General features: G+C 45.6%; 2 protein-coding genes across 2 annotated transcripts; both read right to left on the bottom strand.

The window, feature by feature from the left end:
* Nucleotides 1–4644: 4644 nt before the first annotated feature.
* C5H15orf48 (chromosome 5 C15orf48 homolog) lies at nucleotides 4645–8167 on the bottom strand. The gene is made up of 5 exons (XM_052183440.1): nucleotides 8085–8167; nucleotides 7893–7954; nucleotides 7681–7766; nucleotides 6795–6855; nucleotides 4645–5577 (listed from the first exon to the last, which is right to left on the bottom strand). Exons 2-5 carry the CDS (start codon nucleotides 7926–7928, stop codon nucleotides 5509–5511), a joined length of 252 nt encoding a protein of 83 aa, XP_052039400.1. The 5' UTR covers nucleotides 7929–7954; nucleotides 8085–8167; the 3' UTR covers nucleotides 4645–5508.
* A 6047-nt stretch (nucleotides 8168–14214) lies between these two features.
* Nucleotides 14215–27171, bottom strand: Spata5l1 (spermatogenesis associated 5 like 1). Its single transcript, XM_052183439.1, has 8 exons — nucleotides 26022–27171; nucleotides 24926–25111; nucleotides 21367–21525; nucleotides 18864–19073; nucleotides 17971–18163; nucleotides 16444–16574; nucleotides 15428–15553; nucleotides 14215–14411 (listed from the first exon to the last, which is right to left on the bottom strand). Exons 1-8 carry the CDS (start codon nucleotides 27093–27095, stop codon nucleotides 14247–14249), a joined length of 2244 nt encoding a protein of 747 aa, XP_052039399.1. The 5' UTR covers nucleotides 27096–27171; the 3' UTR covers nucleotides 14215–14246.
* Between the last annotated feature and the right edge of the window lie 308 nt (nucleotides 27172–27479).

Here is a 27479-nt window from a genome sequence, read left to right as displayed (position 1 = left end):
TGAAGGCCCCTAATGCTGACCTCTGAACTCCACCTATCCTCATATAAGCATGCTCCCTTAGGAATACACTCAGATATGCATGAACACTTCATACATACATGCATGCCACACTTACACATAGGTAGGTGGTAGGTAGATAGACAGGAAGATGATAGACAGGTAATAGATAGACAGACAGACAGATAGATAGATAGACAGATAGACATAGAGATAGACATATAGATAGATAGAACAGAAAATTGTAAAAAGAATGGTGAATGAATTACGGTGGGAATCTAGTGTGAGTGTAGAAACGCTTTAAACTCTTTTTATTACTTTTATACACTTGGAATTACTCCAAAATTAGTTATGATCATAAAAGTATATTTATATATTATAATGTCTACCCTATATACACCCCTAAACTTCCAGTTTTCCATAATATGTTACTAAACATAAGCCACGCCCTTGCAGTTCCTGGCCTGCTTTCTGCTGTCTGGTTACCCCTCGATTGCGGGATGTCACACATCCTTGCCGTTGGTAATGCGTACGCCTCATGTAGCCGTAGATTCTTCTTTCCTATTTTAATACTGTGTGGTTTTCCTTCTTCTTAAAAGCACATTGCTCCCAACACCTCTGTGTCTTTGTTAGGAATATTTCCCACAGTGGGCATCGGGGCACCGTGGCCCTGTACACCAGCTGCCAGGCTGCTCTCCAGCAAACCTGAACGGACATACTTCTGTTTCTCTATGACTCTGACAGTGGCCTCAGACTCTGACTTCAAAAGAACTGGGTTTCATATGATACGATCTCAAACTAGTTTATCTTGATGTTCACTTCATTCTCAACACTGAGTTGTCTGTTGGGAAAGGAGCCCCCTCCAAAACACGGTTCAGACTGGGTGGAGGGGTTGGTAGACGCCTGCTCTAGGCCCAGGGGTACCTCCTGCCTGTGTATTTGGTCCTCTTTCCTCCCATAGCCTTGTAACTAACCTGTATGTTATTGGGAAGTATTTCTTCCACTCCGAGGCCAGAGCTCCGTGAAGGCCTAGTCTGTGCTGTAGTGGCCTGTGTCTGCCATTTGTGTAAACATCCAGTGGGTCTGTGGCTATCTGAAGATCGTGTGATCACAGATGGAAGAGCTTGGCTGCAGTATGGAAACTTCACCAGTGTTCACCACGAATCACACTCCATGTCCTAGGCCCTCTGTAACAAAGAGGAGGTGTATCGGAAAGGAAAGGAAAGGAAAGGAAAGGAAAGGAAAGGAAAGGAAAGGAAAGGAAAGGAAAGAAAAGAAAAGAGTCTTAGAAATGAACGTCAAGGAAAGGAAAGGAAAGGAAATAAAAGGAAAGGAAAGGAAAGAAAAGAGTCTTAGAAATGAACGTCAAGGAAGGCTGTGAACTGTGACCTCTGTTGCTCTGCTCACACCTTTCCTTCCTGTGGGTGAAAAAGTCTTGAGGCAGGGGCAGCTGTTTCCTCCTGTCATGGGTTGAAGCTGTAGAGAACATCCTGCCCTCAAGACCAGAAGGAGCCTGCGGTCTAAGGGTGATCTCCGAGGCAGGCGGTGACTCAGATCCAGAGACGGGAAGTTTGGTGCTAGGGCAGAACTCAGAGCTGGCCCTCACAGAGGTTACACTCTGCAATACCAGTCCCAGCGCCGAGGGCCACAGGCCTGAGTGAGGAGGGCCGAGCACCCACTTCTCAGTACAGGAACGGTGGGCAAGAGCTCCCTGCTGAGGGTTGCCTGTCTTAGCACTGCTGGGAAGGGAGAAAAGGCGACCTGCTGTCTAAAGTATGCTCTGGAAGGTGCCTGGGGCTTAGCGAGTGCTGAACTCAGGAGTTAGCCAAGTGATTCCCAGAAGTCTCTCAGTGAGAGGAAACTCGACATCTCCCAAGTGTTAGCCAACGGTAGCATCCTCAAAGGGAATTTAGGAATTGGAAAGACATCTTTGTTATGCAAAGCATCTTCAACCGAAACTTAGCCACCAGGAGCATCTGAACTGGTATGGAGGACACACCCAGTGTGCCCGCTGTGTAAGGGCAATAGTTCAGGTACTACCCAGGCCTTTCTTGGGGCCTGGGGCCCTGAGGGGTTGTCCTTCCCACCCCCCAGTTCCTCTGCTACCTGAGGTCTTCAGAGAACAAGCCCATAAGGGACTTTCCCCAGGACCAGCACAGGGTGAGGTTATGGGCTGGTGTGATAGACCTTAGGGCCAGCCAGGCAAGGACCATGGGCCTTCCCCAGTAAGGACAAGGTGATGCTCCCTCTAAGGCTCTGCCTCCAAAACTGCCATCAGCACTTTTTAGGGCTCATAGCTGATATTAATCCTGCCAGCCACGGAGATGGAGGAGCTCACTTGGATCTCTTCCTGGTTTGCACAGTCCCCCTTTCTCCTGGTCACCTTCATTTCTATCACTGTACCCTCAACACATTGGGGGTGACAAGACACCAGTGACAGCCTCCAAGCCTTCTTTTCTCAGGTGCGCACCTTTGCTGTGGTTTTGGGACGTGTCCCTTGGAGGCTGCATTGAAGTCTTGGTCCCTGCATAGTGCTGGTGGGAGCTGGTGGAGTCTTTGGGGTGGGACCCAGTGCTGACTTCCTTGGCCATTCGAACGCATCCTCCTTCCCCCTCCCCCATTTCCTCTGTCACTGCTTTGGCTGGCCATGGCTTTCCTGTGAACCGCTGGCATTGATCTTTGGTCTTCAAAGTCTGCATCAGTGCACATCTGCCACCTCTACTTGCTACAGTCATGTCTCTATTGAGGTATCATTTCCATCTATAGCTTAGAAATATGTGTGGTTCTAATTCTAGCCTGCTCACTTCTCTACATTTTGAAATCAAAGCAATATTTGCAAACAGGTCAAAAGCATTTTGAGGTTGCTTGCATGCTTGTTTATTTATTTATTTATTTTAACATAGAAAGTTTTCATGTAGCCTACACTGGCTTTCGAAATCACTATGCAGTCCAGATTAGTCATGAACTTGCAGTTCTCCTGGTTCGGATTCCTGAAATTGCTGAAGTGTTGAACCATCATTCTTGAATAGCTCTAAAAATACAGATTTATTATCTATTTGCTTTGTGTTTTTTGAGACAAGCTGTCACATAGCCCAGGCTGGCCTTGAACTCTTGATCCCCTCTCTAGTGGAGGGATTACAGGCAGATGTCACAATGCCCAGCTTAACATCACAACTTTAGAAATCAAAGTTTCAAAGTATTGTAGGGGCTTGGGAAATGATGCCCAAAGTGAAGGCTTCTCAAGCTGTGTCTCTGGCCTTCTCTTTACCTTCCTGTCCCTTAACCCTCATTCTGTCCCAGAGGCAAACTGTAGAAACTAAAGTTCTTCATTTTCAAGATGAGCCATAGACATGATTACTGCCGTTCTGCAAAGCAGCCACAGAACCCAAAGCATTGCAGGGATTTCTTCCCACTTTTCTGTGTGAGAACGTGCCAGAAACAAGTTGTCTATATCCTACCTTGTTTGTCCCAGAAAGCATAGGGCCCTAATTCCCAGGAGAGAAGCTAGCACAGATCAGCCTAGGGAGTCTGCAAAGTCCTGACTAACCCACACCCGCCACCCTGTACCCCAAGTCTAGCAGTAGCTGGAGGCCTTTACTGGGGTAAAGTAATTACCCCAGTAATTTCTTACCCGAATGACCATGCTTAGTGGAAATGGAGCATAGATGTAGACAGTTTGCCCTAGCTGGGTCTTTGGTCATTAAGGTGTGGCTCTAAATGATGGTGGGAGACAGATGAGCCCTTTCCTGCTGCCCCAGCTGTCACCATTACGTTTGCTCTCTCTCTGTCTCACAGGCCTGCAGACCAGCACCTTCCAGCGCCATGCTTATGCTGCTCACAGTCGGCTTCCTGATTGGAAATCAGTGGCTCAACCGCCCATCCAGGAGCACTTCATCCTTTGCTCTAGCGGGTGGCTAACCATCATCAGGCTGTTCAGTTTTATTTCCCTCTGTGGGATCATATTCTACTTCAAAAAACGTAAGCAAATAAAAATGTAACTCCTGACTGTTTTATGTAGTCCCTGGGACTAACCATCAGAGATTTCCCTCTGGGCTCCCAAGGGCCGGTGGGTTTTATTGCTATGTAAGTGACAAGAATTTAGCCTTTTCCTATGTTTCCATTATATTTATATAAAAATTAAGGAAAGTAACCTGCCTAAGTGAACGATCTTGAGCCATGATCTTGAGCCATGATCAAGACAAGTGAGAATATGGCGTCGAGAAAAGCTTGCTCGTGGGCTCTCGTTGGCACCGCTCACCACGGCCCAGGACAGAGACACGCAGATGTCCACCACTGTCCAATGGACAGACCACATGTGGAACATCAGTGTAATAGATTCCTCAGCAGAGGGGTGGAGCTGACAGTGTGAGGCAACATAAAGGACCCTTGAAGACAAAGTCAGAAACAAAAGTCCACACATGGTCCTGTGTATGTAAAATCTCCAGAGTAGCCCAAGCCCAGAAATAAAAGTTTATTAGTGTTTGCCTTTGGCTAGGAGCAGGTCAGGGACAGTGATTGCTTCTGGGTGAGGGGTTCCTTTGAGAATAATGCAAAGGTTCTAGAATTAGATAGAGATGATTACCCGACTTTGTAAACATAATAAAAATACTGGGCTATGCAATTTAAATGAGTGACTACTATGGCATGTGAATTATAGCTGTATTTATTTTACACTCAATGAAAAGCAACTTCCTACTTGATCCCGTTCTTAGGAGCCATCAAGAAATGGGGTTGGGGAGAACATTCTGGATATGATTAAACCATTGCTCGGTCTCTGGTTGGCCAGACTCTACAGGGTACTGGCCAGGGTTCCCCGGCCTCCTCTCCATCCTCCCAGGAACAGCAGAGTCCCCATTGGCATCTGCAGAGCTGGTCTCCATGTGACTCCGACTCCTGGTCCCCGGCCATTCTCAAGCTGCCCTCCCTCCCACCTGTCTCCACGTCCCTTTTCCCCTGAACAGACCATATCCACATCCTTGCAAATTTTGCACCCTTTCTTTGCTTTACTGCAAATAATACATGCTCAAGAAGTTTCTGGGGTGAGATGAGTGAAACTCGGAAGTGAAAATTAGAAATTTCCACTTGATATTTAAAAGATGAAGTTTTATACTTCAAAATGTGCGTGTTCCCATAAAAAGATGCCCCCCACTTTTAAAGTTATGCAATTTTTGATATCTCTTGCACAAATCATATTTTTTTACAGATAGTCATCTAATTATTTTATTACAGGCAGTAATCTAATTTTTACATGTTTATACATTTCAAGGAAAATATCCAAGCATCACAAACATAAAATTTCAACTGTAAAATTGAAATTTACACCAATAAACACGGAAAACTATTTTAGGCTATGCGCTACCTTCACTTGCTTAAGCAGGATCCAAAGAATGCAGGCAAACCCTAAAAATGTAGCAGAAGCATTTCTGCACACTGGCATCAAAATCTAGTTTGTGCAGAAGTGTTTCCACTAGATTCATAGAGTGTTCTTTGGAAGAAAGGAGTGGCAAGCAATCATCTGGTCGCCCTCCGGACTTTCTGCAGCTCCTCAACAGGCTTCCACTGCTGGTTGATGGTTATAAGCTTTAAAAACAGAAAGCAAGACACGGGGTTAACCATCTACTCTCCAGCCTCACACTTCTCTGGAGGAATTGTCTGTACTCCTCTAAGGGAAAAACATCATAGCAATAAATAAACAAAGCACACACCCTCTACTCATCTCTGAGACAAGCACAGACTTGCAGACTGAGCCTGTTTCTACCAGTCTGTCCCCTAAAACCTCTGTCTCTAGGTGCTGTGGGACCAGGGAGAGCAGCCGTACACCCGGTCTTGCTTTCATTAGAAGTCTCAAGATTATTAATTTGCTAAGATAGCATTTAAATTCAAGAGGCACATTCGCACCTTGTCAATAGATGTACAATGGACAAGGCACACAGTAGGCTCTTAGAACTTCCCCACTGCAATTGCTTCATGGAGGTATAAATGACCCAGTCAGTTCTCAGTCAGACATCCTGAGTTTGCCCTCCCCATTGTTGTCTCCTTCCAAACCCTGGAAGACAGACAGTCAGGACAATCCCAAATGCCCCTCTTGACTTAAATGTTACCAGAGTTTTGCTTTTTGTAGTCTTCGCTAACAATCCCAACTGGTCTTCATTCTTCTAGCACTTCCGAATATTTAAGTTGCGAAAAACTAAAACCCAGGCCAGGGAGCCCTGAGATGACACTGTGGGTGAATGTGCCTGCCACCAAGGCTGACTACCTGACTTTGATTTCCAGGATCCACATGGTGGGAGAGAAGAACTTCATACACAAGCCATGGCCCAGGCATGTCTCCCGGCCCCCAACAAATAATTAAAAATAAAACCTTTGGAATCATGTAGCTAATTCCACTGGGAACAAATCCACTTCCATTTTTAGGAACTCCTATTGTTCACCATCTTATATTAATTTTAGGTAAGTAACAAGGAAACAACATAATTTCAATAATACAGAGGTTTATATCTAGGCGCTTAATTTAGGGGCTGGGTGCTTTGCTAGCAGGCTCTGTACTTTAATGCTTTTAGTTCTAAGGGCAACTTTTATCATCATACCCATTTCACAGATTCAGAGAAACCAAACTGTCCATAGTCCCCTGTGCAGAACAGAGCAAGGAGTTGAACTAGGTCTCTTGACCACTGTTCAAAGGGCTCTGGACGTCACTCTAAGTGCAAGTGCAAGGAGTGCATGCAGTCCGCCTTGCTCTTAAAAAAAAAAAAAGGTTTGGGCCGGACACCAGTCATGTTCTGTAAACTCAGCAATACCTTTTGGGGTTGAGTAGGATCCACCATTTCCCAAGGTTCTGGGTTTCTTTTTCGATCAATACTAAAAGAAAAAGAAGATTAATTAAATGAAGGTAAGTTTGTTTACACAAATCCCGAAAAGCCATTGGATCTATAAACTTTCTGGAGGCAGACTCTGTCTCCACACGGAAACTGCACTACAGTCACCAGCTAAACTTTAGGAACAGCTGAAGTTAAATAAGCGCCCACCGGAAATTCAGGGTTTGCCTCAAGCCTTAAGGATCTCTTCCTCTGTAGGGCTGGGCAAGAGGTCTATTTGCTTTATTTGATAAGACTGGAAACTGCTCCCACAAACAGGCACCAATGGATATGTAAGTGGCAGGCTGGGGAGGAGGCAGAGCCTCCTGGGGGTTGCGGGAGGGATGGAGCAGAGGGCGGGCTTGAACTGTGTAGGCGCTGGCTCCGGGTACCACCCTCTACCTGTTAGAGTCACAAAACAAGGTTTTTTTGTTTGTTTGTCTTTTTTTTTTTTAACTGTGCTTTTTTCCAAAGTTGAGACTAGAATTCGTTGCAGATAGCTCTATGTTTCAGTTCTACCACACCAGGAAAGAAAAGTTGAAATCTTGAAACTTAAATAATAAATAATTATGTTGGATGGTATGAGCCCCTAAATGTTTTTAAGTACTCCAATCTCAAAGCTTAAATTTAGAAAGAAATCAAATTTAACTTCACTGCAGGAGAGTGGAAGGGTCAGATATAAGTCTTTCTGTTACCAGAATTGTTTTTCAATCCAGGTTTTGATGCTTATTCATAGGAAAAACCCAGACACTGACAGCGTGTGTTTCAGAATCTCCGAGTCAGAGAAAAGCGCCCCAGACAGTCCTACACTGAAGGTGTCAGTACTTACACCACGTCGGTTTTTTTCAAAGCATACAAGCCGAAAGATGTGGCTCCAGTGGCGGCCATGCTTATAAAAAACGCCAAAGGAATGAGCTAAGAGAGAACAGGTGGGGGATAAACTCAGTAAGGAACTCCGAAATATAACAAATTCAAAGTCTTCATCATCTTCCCCCTCTTTTTTAAAAAGGAAAACTCTCTAAGTTCAGATTAAAAACTTACTTCCTTATTCTTCATCAATCTCTGGAAAACGCCCATGATGACTTTAGTGAAGAATTCCAAATCTAGAAGAAGGAAAAATCCAAGATACTGGTCAAAATCATCTTCCCTCGGACCTGGGCACCCAGCTGTCCAACAGTCGCAGAAGGCCCGGCGACCGCCCGCTCCGCAGAACTTTTCAGAAAGGAGACGCACCTAGGGCGGCTGCGGCCAGGAGGTGTTAACGCCCAGAAGCGAGCGGGCCTTATATACAGCCAACCGCTCGGGAAGGGCCGCGCGTCCTGGTCACGCGGGGACCGATCCGACCCAGTCGCACTGAGTCAGCTCACGCGCGCCCCCTGCAGGACGATAGCGCAGTGCGGCCGCTGACCGCGGTCCTTACCTGCGGTCGACCATCCCTTTCTGTCCTGGTCCTGCACCTCCAAACGTCTGGCTGGCGGGGCTGGGGATGTTCAGGTTCCGGTGTAATAGCCAACACCGGGGTACAAGACACCCAGCTCATTTAAGAAGGAGGGGTGGAGAGAGGGGTAAGGGAGGGCCGGGGCTCCAGCGCTGGCTACCACCTTCACCCCAGTACCAGGAGAGGCTGCCAGAGGCAAAGTGGGGTAAATTTGAACAAAATCAACCACATAAAAGCTCCAAAACGTGACACGTCACAAAAATGGACATTATTTAAAAGTAAATTGTAAAGGTCAGATTAACTCCAACAGTGTCCGGATTTCTTTCTTTTTTTAAAAAAGGGAAACAAAACAAAAGTCAACTGCAGAAGATTCCAGGTGCCCATTTCTGCTGCAGATTCCAAGTGTTGGCATCGGCTTTGGGTACCCCTAACTCAGCTCACACTTTTCTTTGGAAGTAATTCCACTAGGCCAGCATGCCAGATGCAGAGATGGATTCCTTGGATGGGAATGGAGGTAGGGGAGAATACGTTGCTAGATGCAGAAATGTTCAAGGCATGCAGCTGGTGAGTAGTAGAGATGAAATCAGAACAGAAGTCTGGCTCCTAACACCAGAACTCTTATTGTACCCTTCTCTTCAAATGAAATGAGCCTGGTTTCTTTAAGTTATTTAAAAACACATTGAAAGGTTGAAGTTATATCTCAGTGGGAAACCCCATTGCCTAGCATGTGCTAGAATGTCCAGCCTATGATCCCTAGACCTATGAGTCACAGGATGTCCAACACATTTACAGATGATGATATTATGTCACAATGTCAAAAAGTTGGATGATCCTGTGACCTGGGCAAAATTTCCATTTCAAAACCCCTTCTATAGTTATGAAACTTTTTTGCTGGGCACTGGCTACAACATAGCCCAGGCTGGCTTCAAACTTAAGGTCATCCTGTTCAGCTGATTGAGTATTGGGACCCTAGATGTGTACAACTATACTGTGAAAAAAACTCACCTTTTCAAAGTTTTTTTTCTAGTTCTTTGAGAATTTCATTCAAGGGTTTTGATCATACCTCCTCTCTTCCTCCAACTCCGCCCAGATCCACGCCTACCGCCCTCCTTTCCCAACTAAGTAGGGTTTTTTTTTTTTTCCATGTTTTAAATAAATAATTGAGGCCAATTTGTGCTTCCCATAAGCTCTGGGGTGTGGGGTCATCCAATGGCACATGGTCACCTGCTGAGGGCCACATTCTTATAATTTTCCTTCTGGAAAAGCTGCCAGCTGTCCACAGTTCCCCAGCTCAGGGTCAGGGTTTGTGACACCACCCCAACACCCCCCACCCCTGCTAAACTTGGATTGGTTTGCTCTTCCTTGGGTCCTGCCGCCATGAGTTCTGGAGCGCAGCTGTCCTGTCTTGTCCTGTAGAGAGCCTTATTGCGGTGACTTGCCACCAGGCTGGAGCTTGACATTAGCAAGGACAAGAAATCTGACATAAGGGCATGATAGGGAAGTTAAGTTCAGGCAACAATCTGATATTAGGCTATAATAGGGAAGTAGGTTAAGGCGTGAATTTTAATCTTAGGGTGGACCGAAAGAAGCAGGCTTCAGGCAAGATTTGGGGTTTGGACAAGGAAGTAGGCTCCAGTAGGTATTTTGGTTATTCTGACAAGCCCTTGGAAACAACTGTCACGGGACTTTGCTTATTGCCTTGACAATTTTGTGTTTACTGTCTTGCTTGTTCCTCATTGTACTACTATTGATCTTAATACCTGTAATTAAATGGTATAAAAGTGGATTGGAAATTATTAAACCTGACTTCTGTCTCAGAATTGACTGGAGTCATGCTGAAATGTTGTCTAATCGTCTGTTTTCTTTTTAATCCTCGCTCCTGCGCTGGAGAAGCAGTTGGCTGACTGAACAGGCTTGGTCATTGTCCAGAGGGCACTGTTTAGTTCCAGTCCCTCACAAACCCTGGTTCTTCCAATCCCCTCCACATGGTGATCCTTTAACTTGCAGGGGTGGTTATGTTATAAATGTCCCTTTTGTGGATGAATCCTCAAATGACTATTTAGTCTCTACCTTTAGGCTCTGCATAGCTAACCAATTCTTCAGAATACAAACACTTTCCCAAATGAAATAGAGCTCATAGCCTCACCACCACACTCCCTGTAACTAGAACACTATCTCCCCCAACTACACACACACACACACACACACACACACACACACACACACCTTATTCAAGAAGCACTGAGTCCTGCCATTCAGGTGTGGCACCAAGCCGAGGCTGCCAGGGAGACTGGAATTTGAAGCAGGCCTGGTGGGTCCCAGAGTTCTTTGGGACACTAGCCAGTATCTCTGTGGCCTTGCCAGTTCTTTGAAGCTTTGTCTCCCTGACTCCAAGTGTTGGACACTTCTAGGGCCTTCTGTAGCTACTGTGACCTGACTCAGATGCCTTAAGCCACAGTTGGTTGTCTCTTGCCCTTGGATCTAAACTTAACCAGTCTCGTCAGGCTTGATGAGAAAGAAGGCGCATCCTCATTATTGTTTGAAGTTCTTCCTGATAAACCCGGATGGGGGGCTACACTAATCCCATCATCACCTTATCTTTCAGTAGAAGTTCCACCAGATTTGACACTGGGATTTCCAGGAACTCTATGCTAGGGTCAACTACTAAGGCTACAGAATAGTCTGGGAGCTCAGGGGGAAATACACACTGCCGACTTACTGATGCTTTTCCAGGTCAAGTACTCACTTTCCACAAAGAAGGTTTTGGTGTGAAAGGGGAACAGGGAGTATTTGGGGTGAGAAGCCAGTGAGAAAGAAGGGATGGGGGAGACAACATGAACAAAGCACACGTGTGTCAGAATGTCATGAAAACCAGCCTAGGACACATATGTGCTAACTAAAACATTTAAAAAAAAAGTGTTCTGTTGAGGAAATTTTCCCCTGTGCCCATGTCCTCAAGGGTCTTCCCCAGTTTCTTTTCTATTAGTTTCAGTGTGTCTGGTTTTATGTGGAGGTTCTTGATCCACTTGGACTTGAGCTTAGTACAAGGAGATAAGAATGGATCAATTTGCATTCTTTTGCATGCTGACCTCCAGTTGAACCAGTACGTTTTGTTTAAAAGGTTATCTTTTTCCAATGGATGGTTGTAGCTCCTTTATCAAAGATCAAGTGACCATAATTCAGTGGGTTCTTTTCTGGGTCTTCAATTATATTCCACCCATCTACTTGCTTGCCACTGTACTAAGATCAAGAATTGACAAATGGGACCTCATAAAACTACAAGGTTTTGGCTGGGTACTGGTGGCACACACCTTCAATCCCAGCACTTGGGAGGCTGAGGCAGGTCTGGTCTACAGAGTGAGTTCCAGGACAGCAGGTACTACACAGAGAAACCCTGTCTCAAAAAACAAAACAAACAAACAAACAAAAAAACTACAAAGTTTCTGTAAGGCAAAGGACATTGTCCAAAGAACAAAACAGCAACCAACAAATTGGGAAAAGATCTTTACCAACACTACATCTGACAGAGGGCTTATATCCAAGATATACAAAGAACTCAAGGTAGACTCCAGAGAGCCAAATATCCCCCTTAAAAATGGGGTACAGAGCTAAACAAAGAATTTTCACCTGAGGTATATCGAATGGCTGAGAAGCACCTAAAGAAATGTTCAACATCCTTAGCCATCAGGGAAATGCAAATCAAAACAACCCTGAGATTTCACCTCACACCAGTCAGAATGGCTAAGATCAAAAACTCAGGAGAAAACAGGTGCTGGCGAGAGTGTGGAGAAAGAGAACATTCCTCCACTGCTGGTAGGGTTGCAAGCTGGTACTACCACTCTCTAAGTCAGTCTAGCAGTTCCTCAGAAAACTGGGAATGATACTTCCGGAGGACCCCGCTATACCACTCCTGGGCATATACCCAGAGGATTCCCCAGCATGTAATAAGGATACATGTTCCAGTATGTTCATAGCAGTCCTATTTATAATAGCAGAAGCTGGAAAGAACCCAGATGTCCCTCAATGGAGGAATGGATACAGAAAATGTGGTAAATATACACAATGGAGTACTATTCAGTCATTAGAAACAATGAATTAATTAAATTCTTAGACAAATGGATGGAACTGGAGAACATCATCCTAAATGAGGTAACCCAGTCTCAAAAGAACATTCACGGTATGCACTCACTGATAAATGGATATTAGCCTAGAAGCTTGGAATACCCAAGACACAATTCACATATCAAATGACGCCCAAGAAGAAGGAAGGAGTGGCCCCTGGTCCAGGAAAGGCTTAGTGTGGCAGTGTAGGGGAATACCAGAACAGGGAAGTGGGAAGGGGTGGATGGGGGAACAGGGGGGAAGGAAGAGGGCTTATGGGACATTCAGGGAGGGGGGATCTAGGAAAGGGAAAATCACTTGAAATGCAAATAAAGAATATATCAAATAAAAAAACAGGTGTTGGAAGTTGTACAGAACAGTCTTCTGATCATGGAAACTGAGTCACACTTCCATGACAGACACCCAGATGACATCCTGAGTGGAGAGTGGCCCAGCAGGATTCCCTGCACACTGCTAGTGAGGAAAGTAGCCAACACTGTGTACTGCTGGGGCTGCCCGGTGCTGTTAGTATTCTGATGTAAACTCTACTTCCTCAGGTGATGTCATGTGAACCTTCTCCCCATTTTGACTGGTCAAATAAAGGACAGAGTCTGTGATTGGGCAGTGTTAGGGAAAGGTGGGGAAGGGAGAGGTGTTGGGAGGGTAGAGTAGGGACGGAGAGAGGAAGAGGATAGAGGAAGAGGAGGCAGAAGGGAGATGGAGCAGATCCACATGGCCTGAAGAAGCCACAGCAGTAAGGATCTCATAGCTGGGGAGAGAGTAGTGTAGTGGTAGCTCTGCCCTTATAAATCCTGTAACTGAGTTGTGTGTTTTTGCACAGGCTTACTGGGGTTGGAGTTTTACTGCAACAGTGTACTACTGTTACTTTGGGGGTTAAAAGAAATCAAGGACTGGAAGGTTACATACCAAAGGGTTTCTAATTTTTAGTTGCTTCTATAAAAATAAAAACACACAGATAAGTAAGTCTATGACCTCAAATTATGTATAACATAAAAGGGAGAAAGTTAAGTGTCTAATAGAGAAACCAAACAATACTGAGGGGTCAGAGCCAACACCACCACTGCTGCGGAGAGCACACCAGCATTGGCGACGCCTACAGCAAAGCCGCTGGCCGGGGAGCTTTCCAACCCACAACCAAAGAAACCCAACAACACAAGCCCAGGGCTGACTACTCCTCAGACAGCCTATAGCAAAGCCGCCAGGGATCTTTCCAACCCACAACCAAAGAAACCCAACAACACAAGTCCAGGGCTGACTGCTCCTCAGACAGACAGACAAACACCCGGACCCAGACTTCTCAAAGAGACTGAGGCCAAGAGAGACTAAGAACTGTTTCCAAGTAAAGACAAGGAAGACTCATGACAACTAAACTCAGTGTGTAACCATCTGACAGAAAAAGATCACCATGCAGGGTATCACTCGGGCAGAGAGAAATATGCCAAATATATTAAAATACAGTTGTTGAAGTTAAATTTTCTGGAGTTGGTGAGTTAACTGTGGCATAAGGCAATTTTATTTGTGAGGCACACATGCTCAACACGTAAGGGAGCCTTAAGCATGTATAGCCATAAACCGCATGTTTGAGTGACAGGCATGTATGAGAGTGAACTCCCAAGATCTTCGTACCTGGTGGTATCATTATCTTGCTGGAATAACCACACTACTCCATGACATTCACAACAATGATGTGTACTAATGGCGCACTTTCCAGTCTCTCTCTCTCTCTGTCTCTGTCTCTCTCTCTCTCACTCAAACTCTCTCCCTCTCCCTCTTTTCCCTTTCCCCTCTCAAGAAAGTGTGAAGTTTTCATAGAAAAAACTGAATAAAATAAAAATTTAATCATCTTCCAAGTCAGACAGTCCTTTCTTAAATAAGTTTTCGTAGAAAGTCAACTCTTTCAGGGTTAAGGATGGCTTCACAGTCCTGAGTGCTCCTGTGAAATGCTCCTGTTTCACTGTGGTTGCTTCCAGTCCGTTCTCTTGCAGAGCAAACAAGGCAGCCTGAAGGACACAAGCAGTAGGCAACAGTTAATTCATTTCACATTCACACTAACAGTAACTGTCAACACTGCAATCTGGTTGCAAATCCTTGGTCACATCAAAAAAAGTTCAATGCCATCAAAATAAAACACTAAAAGTTAAAGTGACTAAAAATTCACCATAGACCAGTTACCTGCACACTAAAAATCCAGCCTTATGGAGAGATGGCTCAGTGGTTAAAAGCACTGACTGCTCTTCAGGAGGTCCTGAGTTCAAATCCCAGCAACCCCGTGGTGGCTCACAACCATTCACAGTGAGAACAGACTCCCTCTTCAGGAGTGTTAGAAGATAGCTACAGTGTACTCACATATAATAAATAAGTAAGTTGTTAAAAAAAAAAAAAAAGTCCAGCCTTAAATAGGCGAACTGCAGAATAAGACACGCCCTGGATCCTCATACAGTCTCAGACGAGCGAGAGGAATTCCACAGCACTGCTCGTAAAAGGAAAGAGGGCACAGTTTACAACCTGGCAAGTCTCCTTGCAGCCATGAACACTCTCACCACAGACAAATTGTTCATGGCGAATGTAGAAACTCAGAGCTCAAAAGCTGCAATGCTCGTCTCCAGTGTGGGAGCGAGCAGAGTGGCCGCCTTTGGTGGGCAGCAGGGCAGAGGGTAGGAAGGGTAAAAGGAAGATTCTGGAATACCTAAAAGTGTAGTCACTTTCCAGTCATTTAGTACTATATTCTTAAGATCTGTGCATTCGGGCTGGAGAGATGGCTCAGCGGTTAAGAATACTGACTGCTCTCCTGAAGGTCCTGAGTTCAAATCCCAGCACCACACGGTGGCTCACAACCATCTGTAATGAGATCTGATGCCCACCTTCTGGTGTGTCTGACAGCTACAGTGTATTTACACATAATAATAAATAAATCTTTAAAAAATCCATGCATTCTTCTCAATCTTATATTTAGAAAAGCTTACAGAAAAGGAAAATTTCAAAGGTCTGGCCTCTGAATCAAACAGTGCACACTCACTTCTTTGCAGAGGTTTCTGAGATCAGCTCCAGAGAAAAAAGAAGTTTCTGCTGCTAGGTCTTCTAGGGAAACATCAGGTGCTATTGGCATGTTGTTTGTACAGACTTTTAAAATAGAGAGCCTGCCCTAGAAGAAAATAAACAAACAAACAAATTTACAATATTATAACATTCAAGTTCAACTCTGACTGATACAGTAAACATTTTAAGTTCAAATTTTCTTATCACATTGCAAAGTGTGTGTGTGATGCATGTGTTGTGTATGTGTTGTGTGGGTGTGTGGAGGGGTGCGGTATGTGTGTATGATGTGTGTAATATGTATGGTGTGTATATTTGTGTGTACAGTATGCATGTTTGTGTTCATATTCAAACAAAATCATTCTTGCTTCTGAGAGACTGAGTCATCAACGGTCTACACAGCATGGTAGACACAGTATCATGAAAAACAAATATTTTCTTAATCAACTTTTAAAGTTGTTAGTCATAACCATTTCTCCTTATGAGAGAAGATGACTCTCTTTCGGGAACAAAAGTGCTATCAGAATAGGTTAGAAAGAAGCACATGATTTATCAGACATATTTAGAAGCATCGGACATTTACTTAAAAAATAACTCTTTAAAACTTTATTAAAGCCCAAGGAGCCCTTTACCATGACAGTGGTTCTGGGTATTTAAGAGCAAAGCATTCCTGACTGGACACGCTGCAGCCCCCACAGACCCAGACCCAAAGCCAAGGCCCTTTGAGAGACTCTAGCGCCTTAGGCTTCTTCCATTCCAGATATAATGACACCCAGCGCCCTCGGCACTGCTGGGACCACCAGAGTCACTTCCAGGCCCGGTTCCCTGCAGGCAGAGCCAGGGAACCAGCCCGGACAAATATGTGACTTTGGGAAGAGCCAAGCAAAGAACCGAATACCAGCATTACACGGTAAGAGCAGGACACACTGTGCACTGCTACGCAGCCTGGAATTTATCCAGACGTGCTACAGGGCAGAGGTGGTGCAATGCACTGCTTACCTCTCGGTCAGGAGGGGGAACATAGATGATCTTATCTAATCTTCCAGGACGTAACAAGGCATGGTCTAACACATCGGGCCTATTTGTTGCCACAACAATCATGACACTACGATTAAGAATTTCTTGACACTCTGAGGAAAAGCATATAACACAAAGTAACATCAACAAACTGACTTACTAAAATGCTTCAAGCTAAGTCGCATATGAGAAAGTGCTGTGTTTGACAGGGATAACCTTCTTTTGGAGCCAGGATGCTTTTGCCCAGTCCCAGCCACCTTCTTGGTTTAAAGCCATCCCACAGCAACTCACTAAGCAAAGAGCTACCTTGTGTGTCTGAGAGGAAAGGCTAGTCCTGACAGGCGTTTCTCCGTGTGAGAACCGGAGAGAGGCAGAGGGAAGAACAGCTGGCCAGTTCCCAAGTCCACCCAGGCACTCAATCATCAGCAACCCCAGAGAAGCTGCTTCAAGGGCAGGATGTGTGACTAATGGGAACAGGTACGGCTCTGGAAGGCCTAGCTTTCCTTCCCCCAGAGGAGGAAATTCACTTTCCAGTCTTCTTTTCAGAGGCAGAAATGATGACAATCAACCTGAACTGCAGTTTTGCAAGCCCTGGATGAGAAGCAACATTTGCTTCTTTCTGTTTGAGATAGGGTCTCATGTACCCCAGGCTGCCCCAAAACTCTTTGCCCAACAAAACAAAACTGACCTTAAAAGCTGTGCTTGCACTTCCCGAGGACTGTGTTTACCAGTGCATACCAACACACCTGGCTCGTGTGGGGCTGGGGACAGAACCCAAGGTTTGGGCCTGCCAGGCAGTCACTCTGCCACTGAGCTACAAACGCTCCTCAGCCCCAAAGAAGAAACAGTTACAAGACAAGGTGAGGCCTAAATCAAAACCACTCATAGAGTTGAACTGTCCAAGCAGTTTTCCAGCGTTTACCCTCAAAGCACCAAGTTCCCCAGCACGCTAATGGGCTAAAGAAAAGCATCATGAGATCACGTGATCACCGGTCCCTTCTAATTAGAGAGGTGGTTGAAGTGCTCCTTCTGTGAATGACTTTTAAAAGGTGAAATAAACAATATGATTATACTAGAAGTCAGAAATGACCTGCTCAGGATAAGAAGCCACTATTTCTGAACAAGAGGTTCACAGAGGCAGGGTACCCCAAAAGCTACTTCAGTGCTAATTTGTTTTGTAATGTTTCACACACACAAATTGAAGAAGGAGGGGTGAGTCCTTCTTCCGGATATACACATCAGAAGAATTTCCCTTCTCCACTAAGTAAAAAATATTTCTCACTCTTAGAAAAATTAAATTCACATACTAGATAATTATAAAACTTTTCACTTTCTTCTGTCCACGTCTCAACCCTTATCTGCCCTGTAAGGTCCCAAGAATTCAACTGACATCACATAAATCCCTCTTTTGGATGAAATCAGTCTGGGCAAAGCAGCCGTGTGGGAATGCTACCCAGCTCCGGTGCGTCCTAGCGACAGACAGCGGTGTCTCCAGCCCCTGGTATTTACCCCGTTGGCTGGCTTCGTTCCCTCTTCTCTCTACCGTCCTAACTCCCACACCATCGAGTTCATTCAGCAGAACTGAAAGAACTCGCTCCCGAGCATCACATCCCGAGGTGCCGACTGAGCGAGACCCCAAGACTGAGTCAATTTCATCCAGAAACACAAGCGCTGGAGTATTGGCTCTTGCTTGTCGAAATACCTTAGTGAGGGAAGAGAAACATAAAGTCACACGCCGTTCCGGCGACCGCTCCCACTTTCCTATTTGTAGTCATCAAAACAGAAAAATGAAGATTCTATGTGTTTACAAACTAGGGAATAAGTAAGTAGAACAAGGACCAAAGATAGACAGTTGTTAAAAAATTATCTTCTCAAAAGATTTTTAACATGGAATTTAAGGCAGGATTTCATTATGTAGCCCAGGCTAGCTGGGAACTAATAGCTGGGAACTAAGAGATCCACGTGTCCCTATCTCGTCCGTTCTAAAATTAAAGGCATATATGCCACCAAATCCATCTGGTGACGATGTTTAACTTTAAAAACCAAGATAAATACGCTAAAGATGGCTCAGGGGCTAAGAGTGCGTACTGCTCTTCCAGAGGTCCTGAGCTCCCAACCACCCTGGAAGAGTCACAATCTTCTGCAACTCCAGCTCCAAGGGACCCAGCATCTTTTTCTAGGTCTACAAGAACACCTGCACACAAGTGCACAGAGCCCACCTGGACACACACACACACAAAATAAAGATAAAATTTCAAATTGGTAAAACCTTACCTCTACCTTACTCAAAATCAGAGAGAGAAAATTTACCAAACAGTAGCAGTACGTGGATGGCTTATGGGGAAGAGGCTCTTATTTTAAACTTAAGCATGCATACCTTTCATAACAGGAAATAAACCAACCTGAGACAAGACTTTTTCTGAGTCTCCAACAAAAGGAGAGAAGAGATCAGCCCCGCACACCGACACGAAGGAGCAGTGGCAGCCTGTGGCCAGGGCTCTCACCAGAGTGGTTTTGGCACATCCAGGGGGGCCGTACAGGAGAAGGCCCTTGGGCTGTGTCAGGCCCATCCTAGCAAACTCCTGAGGGAACATCAGTGGCCACTGAACACACTGTAAAGAGGCAGACGGAGATGTTAGTGCCCAACCACTGCAAATCCCTCATCTGGCACGCCCACGCCCTCCTGTCCTCGGGACAGCCCAGGTCCCTGCCACTCAGCTCCCCTGCACCCAAGCACTTTACTTCTGAGTCCAGCTGTGCCTGGTGTTCTCCCTGCAGAGGTCAGAAGTCACTGGATGCCCTGGCACTAGAGTTCTGGATGGTTATATGCTGCCAGATGTGCTTGGGGACCTGAATCTGGTCCTCTACAAGAACAACAAGAGCACTTACCTGCTCTCCAGCCCCTGTGGCTATTCTCTCATTCTCTCTCTTCCTCCCTCCCCCCGCACCCCCATTAGCTCAAGAAGTCTTCCCCAAGAACTCCGCGTAGAGCAGAGCCCCCTTCCCCCAGCCATGGCCCGTGCTGCCTTCCATCTTACTCAGGCCATTTTCATTCACCACTGTTCCTTTTCCAGGACGGCGGCTTGGCCACTCTACTCTTGCTACAAAATCAGCAGCATTGGTTCATCCTAAAGCGGGCACTCAAGAAATGTTACCAAATGGTGAAGAAGCCCTGGCCACCTCTGAGCCACATGGGTTTACCATCATTTACAGACTCAGAAGCTCAGGCCGAGAAAAATCAGCAGTGAACCTGTGCAGTTGCTCTTAGTGAGGCAGCAGAACCAACACTGGCCTCAAGAAAGAAAGAAAAGAGTGTAGGGGGGAGAGCTCTATTCTGAAGGAGAGAGATTTTTAAACTAACAGCCAGGCAGGAACAGGCACTCCAAGAAGAGATGCCACAAAAAGAGATATGGCGTGAAGCCATTGAATACGCTGCCCTGTCAGTGAGCAGATGCAAAGGCGATGACGTGAGGCAGAGCAAACCAGAGAAATAGACAATAACAGTCCAATCGGCAGCGCAGAAAATGTGGAGTGCACTGGAAGGCTGGAAGATCACTCAGTGAAGATGTCGAGGACAGACTGGTCACTGAGACATAAGACATTGCATTTTACAAAGTCCTAGTGCCATACTGCTGACAGGGAACCACTGGTTGACTGCATTCACTGAGATGGAATTCTGGGTAGAGTTGGGGAGTTGATTAGCTGGACTCTATTTTTTGTTTGTTTCTTTCCTTTTGGTTCTTGAGACAGGGTCTCACTACAGAGCCCTGACAGTCCAAGCTGGCCTCAAACTCTGAAAAATCCACCTGCCTCTGCCTCCCAAGTGCTGGCATTAAAGGTTGTGTGTCCTACACCCGGCATTAGATGGACCCTGCACACAACATGTTGACAGTTCTGTGGTCATCCAGAAACGTTCTGATGACCTGAAGAAAAGTCCACCCAAGACTTCTAAGGAACAGCTAAGACCAATCACAGACCCTATCAATCACCTCGGACTGCAGAAAGGGTATCTGGGACGGGAAAGATGGTTCAGTGCTTAAGAGCTCTTGGGAAGGACCTAAGTTTTGCTCTCAGAACCTACGTGGTGTTTCCCAACTGTCCCTAACTCCAGTCTCAGGGTATCTGACACACTCTTCTGACCTCCATGGGCAGCAAGCGTGCATGTGGTACCAATGTATCCATGAGACCAAAACACTGATATGCATAAAATAAAATAATTTTAAAGAAAGATATCACTAAGTCTCTCAGAGCATCAATGTTTCAGGGAAGGGAGAAGGTGCCCAGAGAGGTAGGAAACTGCTACAACCATGCTAACAGAAGACATCCAAAGAAGTGCAGCTGTGTCTCTCAGGCATCATACTGTGGAAGTTAAAGAAGACAAGCCCATGAGAAAGACTCCCTAAAACATAAAACTCCAGCATCACGGAGGAAAAAAAAAACACAGTACTTGCATATAACCTACAATCTATCCATTAAAATACTTAATGTAAATACCTTGCAAACAGTTGGCATGCTGCATGGTCTAGGGAAAAATAACAAGAAAAAAAATGTTCAATCTGTTCAGTGTGGACCGTATTTTGGACAGCTGCGTCCACAGATGCAGAACCACGGAACCACAGGCCAAATGTTCTTGTTTACTGCTCTCAAACTATGGTGGCAAGGCTGACGGTCTCAGAGATTAAAGCATTTCCTATCCTGCTTATCACAGGAATTCCGCTGTCCTGTGTTCTAGATTATAACCAACTCTTTAAAGCAAAAAATCTTAAAAGATGAAGTCAGGGAAACACAAAAACTAGTGTCTACCGAAGTCTAACAAACGACCAGGAATTTGATGACAGCATTTTCATTACAGACATAGACCGTCTCTCTGGGACTCTGTGAAGTAACCTGATCACTAACAGATACCTGCTTTAACTTCAGCTTCACATCGTCAAGTCCACCTATCTGCTCCCAGCCGACGGGCTTGATGTCCATCAGTCCAATGGAACTTCGAAATGATGAGGGCTGAATCTTTTTAAAAGCTTCAAGAAAATCCGTTTCCTCAATTTTAGGACTGTCTTGATTCTGAAGAAATATATCCCAAAAAGAAAAATGAAGCCAAAAATTAGGCAGGCCTTTTCTATAGTATACACAAATGCATAAGAAACTCTAAAAAAACAAACAAACAAACAAACAAAAACAACAAAACAAACAAATAATAACAATAAAATCCCAACACTCTTTTGAACCTGGAAATCTAATTATCACTATTCCCAAGTTCAAGCATCCTCAGCAATCGTTCCCTCAAAGCGGAGGCACTGAGTCCACTCATTCGGTTTTAAATTGTGACAGCTACTACAGCTGTTACCAGACTGTCCTCTAGGGAAGCCATAGCCAGGAAGAACACTCACTACTCAATACTGTGTTGATCAAATTTCATTCAGTTCAGAGCAAAACAGGAAAAATAACAGGATTAGAGAGTCATCATTTTCTTGAGTTCTATAAAAGCTATTCTGAGTAAGAACACTGACGAGGGGACATTTATATGTTTCAGGGTGTCTCCTCATACACTTCTTTTTTTATTTAAAGATTTATTTATCTATTATGTGTAAGTACACTGTAGTTGTCTTCAGACACACCAGAAGAGGGCATCAGATCTCATTAAGGATGGTTGAGCCACCATGTGGTTGCTGGGATTTGAACTCAGGACCTTCGGAAGAGCAGTCAGTGCTCTTAACCGCTGAGCCACCTCTCCAGCCCCCATACACTTCTTTATTAGTAGCAAACAAGAAAATAGCTGCACAGTGGAGAACTGGACAGCTATCTTGTGCCTAGATACAGTAAAGGCATAATCCTGACTGTGTACTGCTCCCAAGAGGATGTATACCTGGAATCTGACCATTCTATAAAATAACTGATCTGAGTCACTCACATCAAAGTCACAAACCTCAGAGCAAAAAAATATTCTCAAATGGCTCCTATAAAAGACATGCATGTGCATACTCACACACACACACACACACACACACACACACACACACGCACGGACAAGAGAGAACATGATAACGCTAACTTAGCAAATGTTAAAAACCATGACTTTGGATAAAAGGGTTTGGTTGAAGTTCTCTCTAACTATTTCTCAACTTTCCAATAATATTTAAATGATTTGAAAAATAAAATGTTAAAAAATATTTAAAAGGAAATGGACTTTTGCTGGTCTTGTCTTACTGTCTTTAAAAGTTCTTTCCCTATGAAGGAAATGGGCTGAAAGCCCTTATCCTGCTCTTAAGTGAGCAAGTCTGCTTGTCTGTCGGTCTCCAAGTGTTCAGGTCAGCAAGCCACGTCCTTGTCGATCTTCTTTCCTGTAACATCATGTATTTACACTACTTTATGAGTTTTCTATCAAGTGAAACACAATTCTGGTTGTTAAAAGCTCCTCATGATCATTTCTGGTTCACCTGTTGAATAATTTGCTTCATATCATATTCTAATTATTGGGTTGTCTACAAATTCTCATTTTCAACTATCATCTATTTTAGACCATTTATAAAAGACCATGAGAATGTATACTTATGGTAGACCTATTCTGAACAGTATTATCTAAAATGCTAGCAACTGTCAGCTCTAATGTAGTGTTTTAGGCAAAGCTGCACTTCCTTTATACCTTGTCACCCTGCTTGGTGTCAACGCGTGTTTAATGCGGAAACATTCTGACAGACTACTTGTCATTGCTGTATGTTTGTTCTACTGTTGATGAAAAGACTTAGGGGCACATTATCATAGGTTTTGGTTTTGTTTCTTTGCTTTGCTGGCTTACAGTATTAGACCCTGGGTACCGGAGCTCTAAATAATTTTTAGAGAATACCAACGTTTGGAAATCCACGTCAAGACCAGTTGTGTGCTCACCATTCCATTTGCCTCTCATCACCTTGCAGGCGCTAAGTCCTCTCTCTTCTGTATTTATTAAACTATGTTTCTAATCCCTTAATTGGACTAGTTCAGAAAAACTTTAACGGACCCCTTATCTGCCGATACAGACAGAGTCCCTCACCTGCCTAGTGGGAGGGGAAAAGATGAGTCAGTGCCTTCCCAGATGTCTGTCTCTTCTCCTTTCCACTCTCCCTGGGCTGTTTCTGAACTCAGCCATCACTTGTGGTGACTAGACTTAGGTAGCCTCCCTCAGGTAGGAGTGAGCTGACTGGTCCACCTAAGCTTAAGACCAAGCCTGGACCTTCACAAAGCAGAGGGAACTGTAAATGTGCCTCCCTTCTCCTCTCCGTCTCTCACTCTTTCTCACAAGGTGCGTCATACATTTTCACACCTTCACACACGACTCATTAAAACACTAAGCAGTCTGGTACCAAATCCATTAAGATGAGGCCTCAGAAGTTCATATAACTTCTTCTTACCTTCAGTATTATAATGAAAATAATGGAAACATTAGGAAAGATGTGAATTATTTAGATAAAGGTCTAGAGACCCAGTTTATCTTATACGAAATGATTTGATTTTCAAAATAACAGTACTGCAAAATATTATATTTAAGATAGCCCTATATATTTTTAAGGTAATTGCTAATTTAAGAAGATTAGATTTAAGATTAAAACTTCATTTCTCCCTTAGATATTTATCAATTTAAAAAAAAAAAAGCCAGTATCATGACAATGAAGAAATCTTGTAGATACTGGCTTGTTCTAGAGTCATCATGAGTGACTAAAGTTCTAACTGTGGTATCATGAACTGTGGGATAGTCTCAAGTCTCAGAAACACATACACACATATAAACACATACACACATGTAAACTCATACACACATGTAAACACATACACACATGTAAACTCAAACACACAAAGAAAGAAATGTCAAAGGAAGCCCAGTAGAATCTGGGATAATCCGGGAGAAAGCTATGAAAAGTTTTAGCACCATTTTAAGTCTGAGTGGCTGCTTAAAAGCTTTAAATTCAAACTTGTCTGATTATTCGAGAGACGCCATCTTTCCTGGCTGCTCTGGGCTCTAGCACTAGGGAGTTAACTGTGGCAGTGAGGAAAATTTCCCATGGAGACTTTCCTGGAAGACTCAGTCATTATCCTTATCTTTAGTCATATGTTTATATTAAGTTGAGATGTAAATGTATTAATGTATTTGTATGCATATGTGTATACACACACACACACACACACACACACACACACACACACACACGGAAACAGCTGTGGAGCCTAGCAGCCAGGCCAAGAAATGACTTACGCCCTTATTTTTTTCCCAAGACAGGGTTTCTCTGTGTAGCCCTAGCTGTCCTGGAACTCACTATAGACCACGCTGGCCTCGATCTCAGAAACCCACCTGCCTCTGCCTCCCAGAGTACTATGATTACAGGCGTGCGCCACCACCGCCCAGCATACCACCCTTTTTAATAACCCCACGTTCACCTGTCATATTAATCTGAAAGATTGCCACAGCTGACGACAGGGCAACACCTCCTACCTTCTCATTCTTGAGGAGAGCACACATGGCAGCCTCCCGACAGAGTGCTGTCAGGTCAGCACCCACATAGCCAACTGTCATTTCTGCCAGGAGACCTAAATCGATCTGACTGGACATGGGCATCTTTGAAGTAATCACTCGCAGAATTGCCTCTCTTTGTTTAAGGGTGGGAGTCCCAATGACAACCTATAAGCAAAGCAAAAATAGAGAAATTAGAAGTAGACAACTTAAAATCTTTCTTTAAAAGCATCCTCACTGCCGGTCGGTGGTGGCGCCCTCCTGTAATCTTAGCATTCTGGGAGGCAGAGGCAGGCAGATTTCTGAGTTCGAGGCCAGCCTAGTCTACAAAGTGAGTTCCAGGACAGCCAGGGCTACTCAGAGAAACCCTTTCTCAAAAAAATAAGAAAATAAAAAAAAAAGCATCCCACCCCCCCTCCCCCCAATACGCACAGTCACTCAGCAAACCTTACTGGAACTTCTAGGCTCCCCTTAGATTATGAATACAAGAAAATGTTAATTGTCCATGGGAATAGCAGTGGCTGGAGATTTCCATGATGAAAACTCTATATTTCACGGAAGGCGTCTTTGTTGTTTTTTTGACAACACACCAAGTTCTGGCAGTCAGGGATCAAATAACAGACTAGATAATGTAGGTCCTTGTTCTTTGGAACACTCAGGTCCTCGAAAGACTTAAGAGAATCCTACCACAGATTTTAAATATTACTTAATTACTAATAATTCCTTAGAAATTAAAAAAACAAATCACTTGAGGACCAAAGCTCCTGAGAAAGCCTGCCCTGACAACTTAGGTAGTCAACTGTGGGACTGGACACCGCTATCCTGACATTTGAGTACATTAAGGGGCTTATGTCTGTTTTTATTTATCTTCCCTGCCTTCCCTTACTGTGACTAAGTTCTCATCCCAAAGGCTATTTCAGTTTAACATGCTTGCAGCAGGCTTAGTTACTTCAACAAAGTAAATGACCATCCTGCCTCCCAGGCGATTTGAACCCAGGTTCTGGCTTGCAAGTCACAAGTGATCTGCAAATCCTGCCTAACCCAGTTGTCCTAAAGGGCGAGCTTCCAGGAACTTTACCTCTCTGTCAAACCTCCCTGGCCTGCGAAGCGCTGGGTCTAACTCGTCTGGCCGGTTGGTGGCTCCCACGACCACAACCTTTCTGTCCCCGTGGATGCCATCCAGCAGCGTCAGCACCTGGGCCACCACGCGGCTCTCGGGAGCTCGCTGGGGACCGCCTCTCCGGGGACACAGGGCGTCCACCTCGTCCAGGAAGAGGAGGCTGGGCCCGCGGCTGGCCAGCTCCTGGGCGCGCTGGAAGATGCGCCGCACGTTCTCCTCTGTCTCTCCGGGCCGGGAGCCCTGCAGCGCCGGGGCGCTCACCGCCAGCAACTCGGCCCCGGCCTCGCGAGCCACGGCCCGCACTAACTGGGTCTTGCCCACTCCCGGGGGGCCCGCCAGGAGCACCCCACGGGGCACCGCCAGCCCTAGCGCAGCTAAGGCGAGCGGATAGCGCAGCGGCAAGCGGAGCAGCTCCCTTAGGGAGTCAGCCATCTCCGACAGGCCCCCAAGGGTCACCTCTCCCGGAGGCTCGACCTGTGGCGGAGGCTTGTCACTGAGCGTAATGCGGGTGTGCGATGTGACCCACCCGCCGGGCTCTGGGTTCGGAGACCCGCCCATCACGTGCAGAGCAGCTACAGGGCCGGGGATGCCCGGCGGGGAGGCCACCACGTGTCCCCGCGACACCGGCCGGTTGCGCAGCAGCTCTTGCGCTACCTCCAGGACCTCGGCGGAACTCGGGGCTCCCGCCTGCGGCCGCAGCACCGGCCACACCTCTAGGCGCCGCAGGGGCGGACAGGGCACCGGTTGCAAGCAGTCCATACCGATCCTCCCCGTAGCTGCCGCGGTCCCGGGGCTGGCGCACTGCTGATCCAGCTGCACAAAGCCGTCCGCCCCGTCGCGCCGCGGCCAGGCCGTGCAGAGGCAGCAGCCGCCGGCGGGCAACGAGATCCTCAGCGGCGAGCCCAGGCGCGCGCCCAAGCTGCGGAAGGCGGCCGGCCCCAGGCGGCAGCGCTGGGTGCCCCGGTCCCGGGGATCCACCGGCAGCAGCTTCAAAAGTTGTCCGTCGGGGCAGGGCCCCGAGTCCGGAGCCATGACTAGACCCACGCCAGGGAAAGCCTGGCAGCAAACCACTCGGATGCCGGATGCAGGCGGCGCGCATGCGCCATGAAGGAACAAGCCAGTGATTGACGGGTCGAAAGGACTTCTGGGAAAGTGAGAAAAGGCTAGGTAACTTCAGACGCCCGGTTGTCGGTCCAAGAGACTCAAGGAAAAGGTCTCCTCTGGCATCCGACAGACATCATACGGCTGCTCCATTAGGCCATAAGAGCTTTCATTTTGTGAAAATATTTCTTGAGAAAAAAAAAAAAACCACAAGCTGCTGACAAGGTGTAACCTGTTTACAGGTATAAACAAGGTGTAAATAATATACCCGCCAGCTTAATCATGATGCTCGCACCTTATGAAATATATTTTATT

The sequence above is a fragment of the Apodemus sylvaticus genome, chromosome 5 (assembly GCF_947179515.1).
Source record: "Apodemus sylvaticus chromosome 5, mApoSyl1.1, whole genome shotgun sequence".
In the NCBI taxonomy this organism is placed as follows: domain Eukaryota; kingdom Metazoa; phylum Chordata; class Mammalia; order Rodentia; family Muridae; genus Apodemus; species Apodemus sylvaticus.
This window is presented reverse-complemented; position numbering and strand designations above follow the sequence as displayed.